This window comes from Brachyhypopomus gauderio, unplaced genomic scaffold, assembly GCF_052324685.1.
Source record: "Brachyhypopomus gauderio isolate BG-103 unplaced genomic scaffold, BGAUD_0.2 sc112, whole genome shotgun sequence".
Classification (NCBI taxonomy): Eukaryota; Metazoa; Chordata; class Actinopteri; order Gymnotiformes; family Hypopomidae; genus Brachyhypopomus; species Brachyhypopomus gauderio.
The window spans coordinates 111,614-131,684 of record NW_027506933.1 but is presented as its reverse complement, the minus strand read 5'-3'; the positions used below and the strand labels follow the sequence as shown (position 1 = coordinate 131,684).

Sequence of the window (20,071 nt, the reverse complement as noted above, 5' to 3'; positions counted from 1 at the left end):
GAGGGCCCGTGTGCTTCCCCGCAAGAGGAAAGCGTGGGCTGAGTTTTCTCTTTAAACTTGTGCGAAGCTTCATGTTTGCTGCGATTAACCTGAAGCTGAAAGGGGACCTGAGCTTCTGATGTGGCATTTTGACGGTGCGTGGAAACAAAGCCAAGCAAAGGTCGGGGGGGGGGGGGGGGGGGGTGCATGCTGGCTGCTTCCACTGATGTAGTTTAGCTCCAGATGAGGACGTCAGGCATTTGCTGATCAGGTTTTTGTAACGAACTGAGGTGGTCAATTATGGGATGTTGGGGGGAGGGGGGGTTACTAAGGTGTAATCTTATATTGAGGCCCACAAGTAGCTCAAATCCCAGAGGGACAACTAGAGCCTTGAGAAATCATATAAGGCCTTAATTTACAACTGGTAGGCAGCAGTGAGGTAGAATTGCCATGAGTGTCGAGACTCCAGATGGCACATCTGAAACTACCTTTTCAGTTTGCAAAATCACAGGTCTTAATGCCATCAGCTTTTCAAGTTTTACAATGGGCCAAGCCTCGTTATTACCACTGCAGGCCTTTTTGGCAAGACTGCCATAAAGAAAGTGTTCCTCAGCAATTAAAGCTAATGAAATATTCATGTGTGGCACCTACCTCAGTCATCCCCGCAAATGAGCAAGCCACACTTAATGCCCCCCCCCCCCCACCCCACCCCCCAGTTCAAGCAGCCTGCCCCACTCTCATCTTATTATGGTGCCGAGATGTCACGTCTGTAATTAGTGTACTGTCTTACAGCGTCGTCCACACACACTGAGTGTGGCGGGGACGAGACGAGTGTGAATGTGGAGAGGACATAAGAGACGAAGAAGGACTGAAGGTGCCGTACGCTGAGCCGGCAGGAAGGCTAGAATCACGCCGGCGCCATTAATAAAAGGAACTGGTTATGGATTCCACCCACTTCTGATTCACCCAACACTTGTTATGTTAAATACGTGTAAAACCATCATCATATTGACTTGGTAATAAGCAATAATGGTGATATTTCCTGTGCTGTGTTGGGATTTGAGGGGTTGTTTCTGTATTTTTGTGCAGGTGCGTGTGTACTCAAGGGGTATCATTCAGTTTTAATCTGTGCGTTTCACATGGGTATTAAGCATTAATCACTTTTTGGTGTTGGGTCTGAATGGAATGTGTGTTGTAATGGAGATGCTTCTTGTCATATTATGCCGGCAGTGTTGAGAAGGGGAGCGGGAAACCCGTCTGATTGTGAGTTTATCTGAAAGGAACACGGCTGTCCACCCACTTGCCTGCATCTCTTTCTCACTTACACACACACAGACACACACACACACACACACACACACACACACGTTTAGTAGAATGACAGTGTGGTTTTGTTATGCCAAAAGACAAAAGAAGGAGGGGTTTATATACAAAAATATGTTACTTAACAATCACTGTTAAGTTAGAGGCGAACACGTACGGCCATGCAGCCATGAATGTGGCATTGTCACGTTTAGTTCACAGGCCACGGTCAATAGCGGCTAGACCTCTTTTGTACATGAAGCGTGAAGAAAGGCTGTGTGAGCAGACGGAGCGGGTTGATCTAACTGGAGACTTTACCCATCTCCACGTCAACCTGCGCAAGCTTTTGTTACGTTACGAGGTTTTCACTCCGCCAGGGAGCCCCTTGCATCTCAATGAGGTGTTCTCCCTTTACCCCCCCCCCCCCCCCCCCACACACACACACACACACACACACACACACACACACACACACCTCCCTCTCCTCCCCCCATCCATCGCTGCCTTGTTCCCACGCATGGCGCCCCTATCAGCCGTCCACCTTTTTCCCGAGGGCTTGCTGAGAAGCCTCGTGCATCCTCACACCGGCCCGGTCCTCCGCCGTGTTTACTGTGGGATTAGGGGGCAAGGGGGGGGTGGGGGGGAGGAGCCATGGGAGCCTTCAGGGGCAGCTGAGGGAGAGAGGTAGCCATGGGAAGGGCCCCCCAAAGACATGGAATGCCAGGGAGGTCAGCAGGGGTTGGAGCGGGGGGGGGGGGCAGAGGAGCTCTCCAGGGATGGAGCAGGTGCTTTTGTGAGGGCCGTCAGGCATCAAAGACATGACGGGGCTGAAAAGGTTAGTGCTGGCACTGGAAAGCAAGTCCCCCTGTGTGTGTGTGTGTGTGTGTGTGTGTGTGTGTGTGTGTGTGTTTTCCCCTTTTTTGGCTCTGGAGGTGCAGGGAGAGGGCCTGGCTCCCATGCTCGGCCGTTCAGAGGTCACGTTTTGTACCTGAATGGGCTCCAGAGCACGAGAGCATGAGGGCTAATACAGAGTAACGCTTCCAGCCATGTCACGCGGCACTCGAAAGCCCGTCATCACACGTGAACGATTTTACTTAGTGCAGAAGTTCCATAAAAGTAGAAGGTGACGTGCACTGAAAAGTGAAGCTCTTATGGGCATCATTTCGTGTGCCCCAACTGATTTTAATGGAGCGGTTTAAGCCAAAAGAGGCCCTGGAGAAAACATGTAAATGAAAACCTCAATGACTTCCTGCGTGTTTCTGACGTGCTGAACAAAAGCAGTAGACTATAAACCTGAGGCCACGTTTTGGGACTTGGGTTAAGATTAACATTAGTTTGAGTTTGTTTGAGCTTGTTTGTTTATTTATTGTCAGTGTTATTGCTGAGATGACTTTCTGCCACTATATAAACAGCGGTCATTATAAAAAGGTCACGTCTTCATTTGGCCTTTTTCTGGGAGCGAGGCAGCAGGTCTAGAGCTGATCCAGCCGAGGGAGGAGACCAGAATGGCCTCCGAGACACTTGACGTCCCCGCCTGGCCGAGCCAGTGCACCTTCAGTCTTTCTTCCCCGTCCCATTCAGGACGCGTAGGGCAGGAGGACGTAAAAGGGGGGACGTGGGTGGTGGTGGTGGAATAGGGTGGGGTGGGGTGGGGGTGGTGGGTGGGGAGGGGTGTAGTTGTTGCAGGTTGCGTCATGGGACCTGCGGTGTCCCCTTTTGTGCAATACGTCAAATGTGGTTAACATGCGGCCATTTATCTCCAAAGCCCCCTGGGTGTACAATGGCCTGTGTGTGTGTGTGTGTGTGTGTGTGTGTGTGTGTGTGTGTGTGTGTATGTGTGTGTGTGTGTGTGTGTGTGTGTGTGTGCGTGTGTGTGTGTGTGTGTGTGTGTGTGTGTGTGTGTGTGTGTGTGTGTGTGTGTGGTGGGCACCATTGAAGCGTTCCCATTCTTTTCCTCTGTCGTTGTCACACCCCTCTACCCCTCCCACACCCTCCTCCATCCCCCCTTCCATTTCTTCTCTCGGCTGCACACAACCCTTTCCGTCATTGTTTCGCTCTTTTTTATTCCCTCCCCGGGGGGGGGTTCCGTGCAGAGCACACGGGTCAGGCGGCATCTGACAAGGTGCTTCAGAATGTCATGGGCTGCCGTGAGACGGATTGTTCCTTGCAAACGTAGCGCGACTCGAGCGGCGCCCTCGGTAGCCGGGGTGAGAGAAACGAGGTGCGTGGCTGCTGAAACATCTGACCTGCTCTCTCCTGCCTCACAAGGACAGGACGGTAGAGACGTTTCAGCTTCACAACTCATCAGAGCCCATTAGATAATATGCTTGTAACAAAAAAAGCCACACGCTGGAAGTAAGACCCTCCCCCAGAAGCCCCTTCCAGAACGTTCTCTGGTTGTACTGGTATCCACATTTGGCTGTTTGTTTCTGTCTAAGTTAAGCCTCTTTACGAGTTCCTCGCAAATGGAGCTGGCATGCATGGGTTTCACAGGTAACGAGATTACCTTGGACCAGTGATCATCTTTGAGAACCAGAGAAGATGAAGTCTCTACAAAAGAACCCAGGTGTAAAATCTGTGCTAACTTTATAGTGTTAGGCTAGATGTAGTCAGCTAAGAATTTCAACCCACTTTCCTGTCAGGCTTTCATGTTCCTCGGAAAGATCCACGCAGTTTACTGGTATACTGAAGGTGGAGGGGTGGTGTAGTTGTGTTCAGCCATTATGGTGGAAATTCCTGCAGTGGTGCATTACTTGTGGTTTTCAGTTGTCCTAGATCGATGAAGGAGATTACCTTAACTTACTATGTAATTTGACATACTTAGGAGTTTGTTGTCTTGTAGGATACTTATAAAAATCTGTATGCAGGCCTGAGTCTTGGCAGACAGCGCGGGCTTGGAAATGCTGCGAAAGACGATATGTTGATATTGATCGGTTTTTCGCTTTAAAAGTGGACGTTTGTTGTGAGTTTCAGACTACAGACGTTCTCGTCTGTGCTGTGTTCCGCCCGCAGAGCTGGCAGCCGGCGTGCCCAGAACCAATGCTGCTCTGGAAGACCGCAGGAAACCGCTGGCTTCTTCACATTTCTCTTCAAGACCCGCCCTAAAAATACTCCACAGCGCATCCTGGCATATCTGTGGCAGACGCTAAGAGCTCCAGCTCGCCGGGTTGCTTTGAGGTTTCTCTCCTGTGTCACGTAAGGGCAGGTTCATGTGTGAGGGCCCAGTGGGCTTCCGTTTCAGCTAATTCGAGAAAGAGTAGTTTATGTTGTGTGTGCCAACGCAAGCTGCTGGCCCAAGAAGTTCCAGCAACCCCCAGAATGGCCGTGAATGTTATCTATAAATTTGTCCTCACATGCTATTTATCCCGGTTTGGTTGGTGCTGCCTTTTCTCCTTTCTTTGCTTGCAGTCAATGGCTAATCGCATTGTCAACAAACGTGCTGGCTTCACCGCAACAGTTCCAAACAAACATGCCTCAAACTTATTCCCATGATTCAGGGGGAAGAGACTTTTACAAGACTTCCTCTTTGTAATGTAGAATACAGTGGCTCACTGGCAGAAAAAAAAGACAAATTGGAGCAACTTTGAGAGAATTGTGAAAGGGTCATGAATGCCTTTCTGCTCTCTCGACGTACGGTGAGAAATGCTTTTAATGCTGATAACAGTAGAGGTATGAGTTGCAATAGACTGAGATGGTTTCTTGAGGCACCATTCTGTATGAAAACAATCCAGAAAGTACTTTGAGCTAGAGGAACACGGTGCTCCACCTCATCCTGACGAAACAAGACGATCAGCTAATCACCTCTCTCTGTGTGTAGGCATCTGTAAACATTTAAGAGGATGAGTTTGGCTGCAGCCTGCCCCTTTTAATTAGAGGCCGTCCCTGGTGACCACCCTGTTCCAGAGGTTATGTGATAACTGCACCTCACTGAGAAGGATGAAAAAGACTGCTGACGTTCTCTCCAAAGCATTCTGGGAGGGGAGGCGGCTGAGCGACAGTCTGCCTGAAGAAAGAACGAGGCCTAAAATAGGATCTCACTGACACGACCTATTACTGCACACAGAGACGCTTCCTGCTGCCATGATTTGACCTCGGCTGCTTCAAAACGGAGCGAATCTCAAGTGATTTGGAAGTGAACGCGATCAGATAACGGCGACGCTTCTCGCGACGCGGGCCGGCCTTTGTCCAGCGAGGTTACGCGTGAGGTAAACGCGCGCCGGTTCGAGGTCGCCGGTCGTCTGCGTTCGCGCGAGCACCTTGACGTGTGGGTCGTCAGCTGCGGCAGTCGCCACGGAGACACATTGTTTGGGCTCCACAGGCAGCTGTAAACAAATCAACAGAAAGGAAAGTTCGCCGACAGCCGGGCAAATCCCTCCCGGACACCGCGTGTCACGGTTCACCTGAAACTTAGTGCCCTTGGCGCTCACTCACAGCACTAATGAACACACAAGGTTCGGCGTGGGAAAGTTGGTGGCCGGGCAGATATAGGTGCCCCGACAGACTGGCTGGGGGTCACACCTCTTGTCTAAGAGAGTCTTTTGTTTGCACGTCTCAGACAAGGGAATGAATAAGAACTTAAGTGGAAGGATATGCCTGGTTTCATATATATAATGAGACGGGAGAGATGGAGGCTGATGATTCAATATTGTGGTCAGCTTCTCAAGTGAACGGTATTATCTATGGAAATCATGATTATATTTTGCGGTTACTTAACTTTTTCGGAAACCTGCTATTAGTGAAGTTATATCACATCCCGGCCAAACCATCATGTTGTAAGATATATCATTATTTTATTGGGTTTCAGGCTCGCAAATCTTGTGTCTTATGTGCACGTTGAGCACTCAGAAACCGCTCTCAGCAATTAAAGTATATTAAACAGAATCAACAGACAATGGAAATAAATGTGTTTACAATAGTATTTTGCATCAATAGTTTGTGTTTATGTTGCCACATATTGACCACATTGACTGAACACTATAATCCTTGTAGAGGGGAAATCTAGGTTAAATGCAAATTGATTTAAGCAATACCAGACAGTAATTAACATGTTAGCCATATAAACGTGCACTAGACCAGAAGGTAATTCATTAAGACTTGGCTATGTCTACAGTTACCATTTACATCAATTGAAGGCAAAGTAATGATTTCTCAACCCCCTGCTCTCCTGTACACACATACACATACACATTTTTGTTTTTGGATAGTTTCATCTTTTACACAGAAAACTTTGGTTAGGATGTAACTCTAACTGAGGCTATCAAATTAAGGTCACAATATGTGAAACATACAATTTGCGAAAGGTGTGAAACTGCCACAGTTTGACACGTTCAGAAGCACTATCCTGAAAGGTAACGCTTCTTTAAAAGTTAACGAACAAATACTGTAGCTCAAGTAAACGTACATGTACAGTGCTGTAAATACAATTTGCATTTACATTACACCACACAGCTATGTAACAGATATTTCACTTTGTGTAAATGAAAGTAAAATTACCGGTAAATGTGACTTAAATATTACACCCTGAAATCCACTCTGACTAATTCAGTCCTGTGTCGTTTTCTCTTTTTCATAATGCTGATGCACGTGTCAACCATTTATCAATACAGGTAAGAACAAAAATATAATACATCTCACTTCCACATAATGACCTTCTGGAAAAAGCTCCACATGGGGATTTTCTAAGGTCTTTTGAAGATATTATTTGTTTGTGTGTTGTTGTTTTGTTTATTACCAGCACACTGTCTTATGTTTTAAATAATTTGTTGAGTTCTCTTGAGTAAGTCACTCAGTAACACATTTTTACACGACGTCAGGGCAGTTCCCCATTTTTTCGAGTGGTGATCTTTGTACTTCAGTAGCTGTGAAGGCTATTATTACCCAGGCAACACCTCTCAGTCCACAGTAGACTGTCACATGCCTAAGTGAGAGTAAAATGGTGGTCGTGTTATACTTACAGTACTGTAATTCAAACATCTATAACAGGCCAAACTCCTCAGCCTTATCCTTCTGAAATCAACACAGCCACAGATGCGCAGATGCGAGGTTCTCCTGCGCGTGTTTGAGCGTCTAGCGCAGCTGTCTGGGTTCAGACGTTCTGCAGGTGTAGGCCACAGCAGACTGGAAGTGACAGAGCTGTGTGGAAACGCATCACATCCATCTTGCACAACCAGGGAAACGATTAATATTTCACCGTTCTAATAAAAGATGCCAGCTTTTCATGGGGCCCACTTTCGTCGGAGGCAACAATATCTCTTTGCACCTGGGGAAATGTATAAATCCCTTTCCCCAACTGCGCAAAATCTGTCTTTTAATGTAGAACACAGCTCCCAGCTTCCGGCGTGTGGGTGGGCCTGTATTCTTCTCCTGAAATTCTAGGATTTCTTTTTTTTTTTTCGCCTGGCAGAGAAGTGCATCTCTGCAGATAAATGTACGGCGATGAATTCCCCCGTTGAGAGGGAGCAGAATCAACCAGGAGCTCTCTCTCAGGAAGCTGCTAATGACTGTCAAAGTGTAACCTAGAATCAGAAACGCAGAAGGGAAGAAAATAAACATGGTTCTGTGCCAAAACGCTGGGACCGTCACGTCTGGTCCTGTATTCCTGCAGCTCACCTGGTACTGCAAGGTGCCAACAACATGAAGGTCATGGGTTTGAATCCTGGGTAATGCTAACACTGTGTGCTGTGCACGCAAGTTGCTCAGGTTAAGAGCAAAACATGTAAACGCTGTTGTGCTTTTGTGTAGCAATTCCCTTGTAATGTTTAATATTTTAATGTCCTTTGATGGTTTTCCACATGTGCATATCTGTGCCATTTCAGTTGGAGGTATTCAGTTGAGTAGTCTTAATACTGCTTGAACATGTTCACTGTCAGTGCATGCTTCTCTCTCAGCTTGACAGTTACACACCTTTGCCACAATAGCTGACATGGGGAGCTATTTTAAAAATGTGCCATTAGCCGATAACACCGCTCAAGTACTAGGGAAACAGACACTTGCTGGTCTCAGCTACACTGCAAAGATGTGGCTGAGGGCAAAACTGTGAGTGTGTGTGTGTGTGTGGGGGGGGGGGGAGGGGGGTAGGTGGCATTTACAGGGTGGAGGCCTGAAGGACCTGTGTGAATGTAAGCGAAGTTCTTCTCTCTCTGTAACATCTCGTAATTGTAATATGAAAGGTGGCTTTCTACTCTGTGCTCTGTTCTGATTGTTCTAATAAGCCTCTTACAGGAGAATAGTGCTTTTTGGACCAAAAAGGCCACCAGAGTGTCGAGGAGCCCCGTTTTAAGTGATAAACTGTTTCCCAACAATAGCGTGGGCTAATTGCTAATTGGAGCCCACAGTCTAATAGACCGAGTAAACGTGGTGGGTGAAAGAGAGTGAAGGGGTGGAGAGATTTGAGTGTGTCTGGAGTAGGTGCCAACATCTCCACCATCAAGGGTTGTAGTGTTACGCAGGTTGTGGTGTGAGGCCCACCCTGTAGTCTTTGTGAGACCGTTGGGTACGGGTTGAGGGGACAGGACAGAGATGGAGGTGTGAGGTTGTGTGACTGGAGTAGGAGGTAGTGTTGGGGAAATGTGAGGTTGTGTTGCAGGGGAAGAGGGTAGAGTTGGCGGAGTAGAGTTGCCAGCATGTGGAATATTGTTGGAGGTGTGTGGGACAAGGTTGGGGGAATGTGAGGTAGGTTTAGGGGATATATGGGGTAGTTTCGGGGGGGGGGGGGGGGGGTTGTAATTCCCCGGTTTCCATTTTCAAAGTGTTTACGGCCCACTCCGCAGTCTCTGGCCAGGCAGACATCAAGCAGTGTGTCTTTGAAGGGTGACGCGGTGGGTGGGGGGTGTAAACGGTGCCTAATATTAACCTCTCCTCTTTATACTTACCCATGCTAGGAATCAAATAACCCGAAAAAATTAGGGGAAAAAAAAAAAAAGTTGTCTATACCTCAACATTCTCATTCTCCAAAATTCCCAACTGGAGGGGTGGGGGGGTGGGTGTGGTGGTGGGTGGAGTGGGGGGGGGTCTGGTTGGGGTCTGGTGGGTGTGGTGGTGAAGAGAGGCATTTGCTACAGAAGGAAGGAGACCAGCTTGATACAGGAACAGTCTGGAGCGCGTTGACATTTAAGTCCCTCCTTCTGTAGGTGTCACAGTCTGACTTGTTTTGCAGACATCTGGATTTGATCAGGAGGTCACTTCCTAGTGCACCTAACCAAACCCTGCCCACGCTGGACATTTATTGGTAGTGGTGGTGGGGGGAGTGGTTTGGAAAGGGGGGGGGGGGGGGGGCTGGGTTGTCACAGCTGTAACAACACCTGAATATGTTCGTTTAATTCAGCCTACCACGTGGAATACGGCCCGGTGTGTTAAAAGAGTGCTGCGCTTGCTTGGGTACTGGGGCACCCAGGATCTGTGTACCTGCTGTTACTCATCGTTTACGTCAGGCCAGGGATGAAATCTAGACTTATAGTCTAAGTTTAAATCATATCGCTGCTTCTGCTGTGGTCACAGCCCTTAAGCCCTCAGACTACAGCAGGGATCTGGAGTCAACAGTTAGATTGTATCAGCAAATTAAAGTCTTGTCTGTGGGTGATCACCAGGGCTGTGGGAGACTTCAAGCTTCCAACAGCTGCGCTCTTTTTGATCTCTCGCCTCTCTGCTGCAGTCCCGAGGCGGCCGTCACTCAGACCTTCTCGAAAAACAAGACTCGTTTTTTAAGCATACAGTACCCACAAAAGACACGCCTCCGTCACCTACACCAAACATGACTCTTGAATAATCGGATCGTCCCACCAGTCAAAAGGCACTCCACCTGAGGGTGGAGAAAGAAACAATGGCTCATGGAGGACGATAAAAAACTAGTTCATGACCTCTTCCCTTCATCTGAGAATGAATTCAACATCATCTCACATCCCTTGGGAGAGGGCATTATAAGCTGCTATATTGTTGGCCTGCCTCCTGCCAACTGTGCCGGGAACAAAAGGCCAAGTGTTTATTACCAGACCCCGCTGTGTTAAAGGAAACCCCAACTAAACCTCCTTTCCTGGGGAGAACCTTCTCTTGACTGGACTCTCCCATCAAGCCAACTGAAGCCCCTGCTAATAGGCAGGTAGATGGCCACTGCTGGAGAATGATATGCCATTTTGTGTGTTTGTTCTTATCTTGCTGGTGTTTGAAAAAATAAAAAAGAAACTGAGTGAGTCAGCACTTCATTGCTGTTTCTCTATTTTAGTTCATCCTTCCTCTTCCATAGAAATGGATTGAGCTTGAAATGTTTTGGCTTCTGGTAAATTCAGCTGCATATTTGCTTATTTCATGAATTCTTCTCAATAGTCAATACAATATGTTTAAAAAACACATTTTTTTTTACAAGATTAAAGGAAGGATAAAATATGACCCCCTATTAGCCTGAACATTAGCTTGCATGCAAATTAAAAATTTGTATAATACATTTAGGTTCCTTAAAAAAGCATTCAAATAAGATGAATCATTTGTGAGGATTCTCATTAACATTGGCTTCTCTTTTTTACCAGTCACATGATATAACAGGAAGTGATCATGAATTTTAGCTTAACCGGTATTGTTTAAAATGGCTGTTTGACTGTTTGTGTTTGCAGACTATTCCTTCAAGCCATTTAGGAAACAAATTTATTTTTCAATTTTTATTTAATCAGTATCCTATGTGGACAAATACATTTGAAGGGGTGGTGTTCTTCTTTTACACATTTCTTTTGTTGGGAACTTCGTGGATTTCATCTTCTGCTATTGTTTGAATGGAGAAGTGGAATGTAGCAGAAGATCCAAAAACAGTTTAGAAAGTTGGAGGCGAAATGATAACGTGAAGCCAAGAGGTGAACTTACTTAGTTACCCTTGTCCATCTCTGGCTGCAGCCGCAGAGATTTTGGCATTTGCCCCTGAAATCATCTCCACCTGGATGTTGTAGGCTTGTGTCCAAACACCATAAGGAAATAAAATACGAGTGTGAAAAGCTCGCAAGAATGGCTCTTCCTCCCCATCGGGATCTACCGCACTCCCCGACGCGCCTCGCTGACAGAGAAGCTTTATGGCGATCTGTTGAGCCGAGCGATGTTACTTGCGGAAAATGCTGCGAGCGTGAGCTGCCACACATTCCACGTCTATGACGGAGGCGCGCGCGTTTCTCGATCGCTGCAACCAGCTGCTTCTTGCTAAGCTGCGGGCTAACGAGTCATCACTTTTTGGCAAGCTAGGCCCGCTGAGTGCCGTCGTCTGTTGGTGGAAGCGAAAGAGGCGTTTCTTGTTGACTTTCCTTTATTGCACTCTGCTGACTGGATGTAGCATTTAATGTATTTTTTGTGTTTCTGAGGAGGTCTGCGTGGTCTACTCATTGAGCTTAACATGATTAGAAGATGGGAGGGTCTCGGAGACATTGTGGATTTAATGCGATTATTCTTGAATTCCCACCTTTTGCACTCTTCCTGTCGGAGGAAACAGTGTTGAATGTTTCCTTCCAACCACATCAAGCCATTTGCTAAACTCTCCAGTTCCTTAAATGAATATATAAGTATTTCATTTCTCTTAAATGAAATACTTAAATATTAGATCAGATTACAGAGAGATCCATTGGTGAGGGTGCAATTTGACAGCCAAATCTAACTGTCGTTATATATGTGGTTGGCCAGGTTTGGAGTCCATCTCTGTGGTCACTTCAACAATCATTGTATTATTGCTTTAATCGCCTGTGTTGGTGTACAGATCTACAGGGCTAATCTTGTTCTCCAGGGAGTAGGTGAAGGATTTACTACTGACACGCTGCCTGCATAATATGACTCACCAATAAAATAACTGACTTTAAGGGGCCCATTAAATGCGTGTGGGTGTGGAGAGGGAGAGCGCGGGAGTGAAAGAGAGCACGTCAGGTCTTGGGTTTGGTCGTTTCCACAGGGGAGGGCTAATGAAGACCAAATGACTACTCAGGAGTCATTTATTTGATTCCCCCCCTTCGCTCTGACCCTCTTACCTCCAGCGTGCAACTTCACTTGACTGAAACGTTTTCCCCTGGGGAGTGAACGCCTGTCAGCTCCTCTTACTTCAGACAACCGTCGCCGCCAACGGTAGCGAACCAGGATGGGGGGGACGGGTTCCCCGCGCCACGTGAGGACGGAGGGGACGAGTTCCCTTCCCCAGGGGCTCCGTGGTGTTCCAGGGTCGTTTTCTCAGGTCACGTGTAGGAGACATACATCTGTCACTCTGGAGGTAGCACTAGCGTGCGTGGCTAGCCGTCCTCTGATGTGTAAATGGATTCACACTGACAGACGGTGGTACCTTTTGCCTCGGTGAACTTCCTCTTAACAGACAGGGTCCCCATGCAGGGGCAGTCAGGGTTAAACTAGTCCTTTGTTCACTCTTTAGGCACAGAGTTAGCCAGACCCATGTGTGATTATTCGGACACATGGGATTCATGGTGATCTGTCTACAGCACCTTTTTGTGCACATAATGCCTTTATAATCTGATAGGTATATACATTTTGATAGGCATACATTTTGTGCTAGTATTTAGGCCAAATAAATATAATAAAGTCAATTAAAAGATGTCAAAAGGATTCTGCAGCTCATTGGCTTAAATGAATCCTCTCAGTCCACATTTTGTCTATATGTTGTGAGGTTAAAAGACACCCATATTTCAGCTTATGTCTCAGTCATGAAAATAAACCTGAAAGCAGCAAGTTTATGTACACGGCTCATTCGCCTTATCTTGAGAAAACATCACCAGGCACCCAGTGGGGTCTTCATGGCCGTTACCTGAAACCCTTGCTGGTGAGACTAATTAAACAAAAACATCTCGCTCTACCATCTCACAACCTTCAACTTTGTTTTTGTTTTTGTTTTGTTTGTTTTTTTTTTATGTTACATATTTACATTCATTTATTTTACATTGGGACCGCAGGTCACCACAGTGGTCACTGTAGTTCTGGGTGTTGACCAGTCCCTCTATTGGTTTCTGTAATTCTGGGTAACAACTCATATATTATCACTGAACTGGCCGGAAGGGTTTGACCCATTTAGATTGTGAGTGTCTCCCATGTCATTCAGGGTTCATGGACAGCTGCCTTTTGCCCACCGATGGTTGACGGACCTGGTCTGACCCGCTTTGGTGTGCTCACTTAGAGAGTTTCACTACTGCAAATCTCGCACATGAAGTGCACAGATCTGTGGAACAGTATACTGGGGTCTCACTACATGCAAGAACAGCCAGCAATGCACTCTGGCCCACAAGGAGAGAGGAACCTCACAGATATGAAGCAATACTCAGTTCTTCAGCTGACTGTGCTGTGGAACTCCTGAGAGGACTTTACAAAAGTCTTGTATGTTTTTTGTATGTTTCTTGTATGTTAGTGGCACTCTTTGCTGGATATGTATACCATCGATATAGATGTGTGTGTGTGGGGGGGGGATGCTGTGGGCAGACACAGCTTGGTCAAAAGCAGGCATAAACACATATAAGTTATTACTTTGCATTGCTGTGTGTTTTGCTATGTTTCTGAAATGTGGATTTAAACATAGAGCTGTCTTTTGTTGAGAAAAAAGAGGGTCAAGCATTCACGTCGTCCTGACTCGATCAATAATTCAGGCTTTCAGGAAGTAGGCCTTGCGTCCCCTTGAGGAGGTGGTCAGGGCTGTAATAACTCAATCACTGCCAACATTTACTCAGTGTATGTGTGCATGTGCAGTTTAACCAGACTACTCTGCCTCCCTGAACACACATGCTGCTGTGAAAAAAAAAAAAAGATTTGAAGTAACCGTGTCAAGTGTGAGGGGGCGTGTGAATTAATGTAGTAACCATAACAGATGACTGGACTGGACACACATACTCGAAGTAGAATGAAAGGTAAGATCCAATGAACTGACACTGTAAAACACACTAATGAGTGTTTCAGTAAGCGAACCGGCATAAGAAGGGGAAAACGTTTCACAAAAATCCACAGACGCACATAAAGATACACACCCACACACAACCACACACACCCACAGTCACAGTACCAGGTATTGGCGTGGTTAAGAGCCTTATCAGAGACAAACAGCTACGGGGTTTTGTTTATCTGTTCCTTGTGGCAAACAGCTCACCGTTGCGGATGCGTTACAGGCTTGATGAGGAGGTCAGTCCTATTTACGTTTGCATATTAGCCTCACCGAAAGCTGCCTTTGCAAATAGGCAACGTGCAATTGGCAGTTGGCTTTCAGTATTCTGACATTACACTCCTCACCCCTGATTCTCACACATCCTGCTTTCAGAACTCAGGAAAAGGAGAACGCTGGTTCAGAGATGAGAAATTAAGCCCTCAAACCTCTTCCCCAAAACTTAAAGATGAGTAAGATTGAATCAAAGCTATAATATGCAAATAGGCCCCATTTAAGCTATAATATGCAAATAGGGCCTATATAACCCAGTTAACACTTTACTTCCCTTTTGCATCTCATTAGCTCCATGATGCTGCATGATGGAGGCTCAGGTCATGTGACTCAGCGGCTTGGTCAGGTGGTAGTTACACAAAATGAAGACCAGTCAGAGAGGAATCTAAAGTGCATGTGTGTGGGGAGGGGGGAGGGGGGGTGTGCGTGTGCGTGTGTGTTTAATATGATCAGAGCCCGCATTAGACCAAATAAAGATAGAAAGATTTTCTATCAAAATGTACATACACGCACACACGTTTGTATAAGAACAGTGTGAAAATAATAATGTACATCGGTTAAGGAGAAGTGAGCCCTAAAAATAAGTGTCTGGTCAACTTCTTTTTTTGTGCTTTAGATGAGACAGGCCAGCGCACATGCAAACTAGGTGCGTGATGATGCCTAGATGTCGTGTTTCGTTTAACGTCTGCACATCGCCTATCTCAAGGTGTCAGAGACTGATTAAGTTCCCCCGTCAGAGTTCCTATTGCACCATGACCCCCCCCCCAGTGATCACACCTCTGAAAGGGGAACTGGTTCCTCTTGCCCTGACACACCTAAGCCCTCCTGCACCGATAAGGAGCAACATAACAACAGAAAATATTTATTTAGAACTGTATAAAACCAGGGCTTAAAAGATTTTCCCATCTAACCAATCAATGAGGTTTTTCCATGTGACCAATCAGAACTGAGCAAAGCTTGTAAATAGGTTAAAATGATTCTTAAGACAAAGTTGTTTTTTTTTGGGGGGGGTTGCTGCTAGGTTACAGTACAGGGTTAATAATCCAGCAACAGGGGAAGACACCACGGACGGGAGGATGTGAATGCGCTAACCCTTCACCCTTGTTTAAATAGCAGGTTTTGAGATTTTGGAGGTTTTTCTTGGCACCTATGCCGAAGTCCAAACTCCCCAAAACAGACAGTTTCACGGGCTTTTGTGTTTTAAGAAAACACAGATTTTTTGGCCTTCGTCTAGCTTTGGTTTTCCGTGGCTGTTTCAGGGAGGACCTGGGATCTGCTCGCCTGCACGCTGACCCACACGCAGGCCTCCTGTTATTTTTTAGCTTTTCCTCCCAGAAAATCACAGGCTTAATTGTCTTGCCCAACAACTAAAACAACAGTTATACTGGCACTGACAGACACGCATGCACACAGCGATCTCGGTTCTACGGTGGAGCAGGGCACAGTCAAAAGAACATTGGTAGGTAAGATGAGAAGACGAGATTCTCTGATATCTGCTAATGGCTTGTTCCAAAGCCCAACTTGGTCTCTTATTGTGTGATCAGATTACTTACTAATATGTTCGAAACGGGCAGCCTTAGATTTGATGTATTGGAAAGACTTACCGAATATACGTGGTGCTTTGCAACCGATTGTGACAGATTGTGTCTAGGCTAAATGTTAGGACTACAGTCGTGTTTTTAAATAGTCTAAGTCCTGCTGCAGGACTGGAGTTGTGCCGTTTGTTTATTAACACACGCCATACTAAGAGACTTTGGTTTGTGATGGTTCTGCAGTGGGATTAGGTCAGTGCTTCGGATCGCCCCCACATACGCAGGAACTTTGCAGAGGGCAGGGTAGTCACTAGTGACACAAGCATAGAGGGCGAAAGTTTCGCACGGAGACTGGGACCTGAGCGAATGTGGGCCGCGTCTGTGCCGGCGGGGCCAGGAGGGACCAGTCCTCTTCAACCCACACAGGAAGTGGGGGGGGGACAACAGCCTCCGCAATATTTACGGCTTCTCCTCACAGAGCCGCCCAACAGCCTGAGCCGAAGGGCCGGCTTACAGCTTCCCCAGACTGGAGCTGCGTGTGTGTTCGCGCGTGTGTGTGTGTTCGCACGTATTGTCTGTGTGTGTGTGTGTGCACACGCCTGTCCTCAGGACTGATTAAGGAGGGGAAGTTCACTATACGTGCCAGAGCACCTTTTGATTACCGTAATCTACATTGTAATTATCCACTTCAGCTAATTAGCACCTTGCTTTACCCCAGGTGTGTTCCTGTAAACACCAACACACACACACACACACACACACACACACACACGCTTTCTCCTCCTTTGATCTCGTCCTAATCCCCGCCCTTCCCTGACGAGGCAGAGATTCCTACAGATGTTTTAATCCAAAAGTCTTACTAATGATATACCGATTAATAAATAAAGCACATGATCCCACACGTGCAGATTCTGTTTAAAGTATTTAGTTATTGCTTTTCCTGCTTGCATTTTTTATTCCACACAAGATGCATGATGCTAATTTTACATTTTATTTTTTGGCATGTTGCTAATGGCTTAGCATAATATAAAGTTGTGAAATAATGGAGTCATTTCATACATATCTCAAGAAAATCAATATATAACAGTTCAAGTTATTTTACTATGCATCTCTGCCAAGGTAACATCTGAGTTCCCCTTATATATTTATTAATATAGTCTGACAAACTGCATGAGAGTCGGACTACAGGGAACGCCTGGACCATGTGCATCGTTTGTCATGTGACCCTCTGTTCCCAAAGCACTCAGTGTGGGACCCTGCTGCACTACAGGTCATTTGACCCCTGAGGGTTTATGGGTAAAGGGCAGGATTGGGATCGGCCGGATGGAAACATAAAAACCGTGACAGAGGGCCTTTCCTTCTGTGTTACCTGGCAGGGATGCTATTCAGGTAACAAAGCTCCTGATGCAAGTGTGTGTGTGTGTGTGTGTGTGTGTGTGTGTGTGTGTGTGTGTGTGTGTGTGTGTGTGTGAGAGAGAGGATGTATGTGGGAGGGAGTACTGAACAGATGTGTTTTACTTCCTTATTAACATTACAAAGAGCTGTTCAGATTGAACGGCCAGTACCAAGGGGGCTCTGTTACTCATTGGTGGGCTGTCCCTATTCACTCACACACACACACACACACACACACACACACACACACACACACACACACTCTCTGACCTCTTTAAAGGCTCCCACCTACACTGTCAGCTGGCAACTGGAGGGTTTTTGCTGCGGTGTCCATAGGCTATAGCGTGGATGTCCACACAGGAAGAACTCTCTGACCTCTGAACTCTGACCTCTGTCATGAACATGTCAGGAGACCTAGAAGGCCCAGGTGGTCTTAACAGAACACTCCACAGGTGAACTCAAATAATACTACAGTAAGCACAGATGGTAAACACCGAAAAGATCCCACAGGAAGAGGAGAAAATATGTCAACAGATTGCCTTAAAGTTGCATATGCCGTTAGATAAATTCAAGGCATGACCAAAATCCTCACTGCACCCCAGTGCAGCATACTGTACTTACAATTCCCCACAAAGCATCACGTTCCCAAGCGTTCAAATGATTTGGGTTTCGCTTAACTTTTCAGTTAAAGAAATAAGGCTTACTCTAATCTCTCCTGGCAGTGCCGTGTGTTACTGGAGCATTCTAATTAATCTTACAGGAGGTGTAATGCAACCTCAGATTAGGTCTGCACCTCAAACAGATTAATTAATGCTTGTAATCAGTGGCAGCAAAATTAATTTTGCCCCGATTACACGCATCTGAATTTGCATGTACTTAAAGCCAGGCTCCTTTTTCATACTATGTTATTGAATATGCACACACACACACACACACACACACACACACACACACACACACACACACACACACACCCACACACACACACACACACACACACACACTTATGCACACAATTACACAAGGTAAAGCAGATACAAACATAATATGGCTCATACCCAACTGGACATATATGCATTAATACTGATATGTTTGTTCATGCAGATATGTAAACACACACACAGACGCACACACACACACACACACACACATACACAGATATTTGCAATGGAGAGGTGATTTGATGAAGATGTGGGGGTGGTGAAGAGGAAGATATTGACATGACAGAATCACTGACAGTTGTTTAACCTTGTATGAATATAATTTTATTCAGACTGGTGTATTTTGAAGATATGCAAAAGTAGCTCCCTTCTATCTGTGTGTGTGTGTGTGTGTGTGTGTGTGTGTGTGTGTGTGTGTGTGTGTGTGTGTGTGTGTGTGTGTTTGTGTGTGTGTGTGTGTGCAGATGTAGAACTATAACTTATAAAGGGCAGATAAATGAAAACCTGCTCAGCATTACATAAAGGAGATGAAAGGACTGGTGAACAAGAGCATTGAGGCTGATGTCCTGTCCAGAAGAACCTCTCCCCCCTTGTCCCTCTCTGTCCCTCTCTGTCCCCCCCTGTCCCTCTCTGTCCCTCTCTGTCCCCCCCTGTCCCTCTCTGTCCCCCCTGTCCCTCTCTCCCCCTGTCCCTCTCTGTCCCTCTCTGTCCCCCCGTCCCCCTCTGTCCCTCTCTGTCCCCCTGTCCCCCCGTCCCCCCCTGTCCCTCTCTGTCCCCTCAGTACCCTCTGTCCTGCATGGTTTCTATATAGCTGAAAATACTGAAACACTTGCTGCCCAAACCAAAACCAGAAAATATAATTTCCATCTCATCACAAGAGCCCCCCCCCCCCCCTCTCTCTCTCTCTCACTCCCTCTCAGCCTCTCTGCTTGTCTCTCATCCCTAAGTAATGGTTTTCAGGGATTTTTTTTAAGCTCAATATCTAAGATGCGTCGCACAAGATTACAAGCTGAAACCATAGATGCCGATGTTTGCCTGTGAAATGTAGGGCTGACACATGCCTGCTCTGCAGTGGCGTGAGCAGTGGCGTGTGCAGTGGTGTGAGCAGTGTGCACATGCCTGCTCTGCAACACAAAATGTCTGAAGTTGCAGATCGATTATTTTATTGTTTTAGTGTGATTGCACGTGTGCAGTGGCGTTTGTAGAGAAAAGTGAAAATGTGCCATTTTTTGTCAATTGTGATTTTTCACCGCAATCAAAATTTGTCCTCCACTTTAACCCATCTGTGCAGTTAGAACACACACACTAGTGATTACTAGGGGGCTGTGGATCACACGTGCCCAGAGCGGTGGGCAGCCCTAGCCTGGCGCCCGGGGAGCAGTTGGGGTTAGGTGCCTTGATCAAGGCACCTCAGTCATGGCCTCAGGTCTGGGAATCGAACCCACGACCCTCTGGTCATAAGACCAGTTCCCTAACCACCAGGCCATGACTGCCCCCAGCGTGCCAGTGATGTGAGCCAGTGACATGAGCCAGTGGCGTGAGCAGTGGTGTGAGCAGTGGCGTGTGCAGTGGCGTGAGCAGTGACGTGAGCAGTGGCGTGAGCAGTGGCGTGTGCAGTGACGTGAGCAGTGGCGTGTGCAGTGGCGTGAGCAGTGGCGTGTGCAGTGACGTGAGCAGTGGCGTGTGCAGTGACGTGAGCAGTGGCGTGTGCAGTGACGTGAGCAGTGGCGTGAGCAGTGACGTGAGCCAGTGGCGTGAGCAGTGGC

The 20,071-nt window shown here is 46.8% G+C and overlaps 1 protein-coding gene across 4 annotated transcripts in view; it reads left to right on the top strand.

The window, feature by feature from the left end:
• Positions 1-20,071, top strand: part of zeb2a (zinc finger E-box binding homeobox 2a) — a 49,491-nt gene that overhangs the window by 9,286 nt on the left and 20,134 nt on the right. The window contains exons 2-3 of one of the 4 annotated variants that reach the window (XM_076993408.1): positions 772-853; positions 1,210-1,242. The exons of the other annotated variants lie outside the window; for them this stretch is intronic. Coding sequence (XP_076849523.1) covers positions 817-853; positions 1,210-1,242 — 70 coding nt within the window. The 5' untranslated portion in view covers positions 772-816. The remainder of the gene's footprint in view (positions 1-771; positions 854-1,209; positions 1,243-20,071) is intronic. 4 annotated transcript variants of the gene reach the window in all.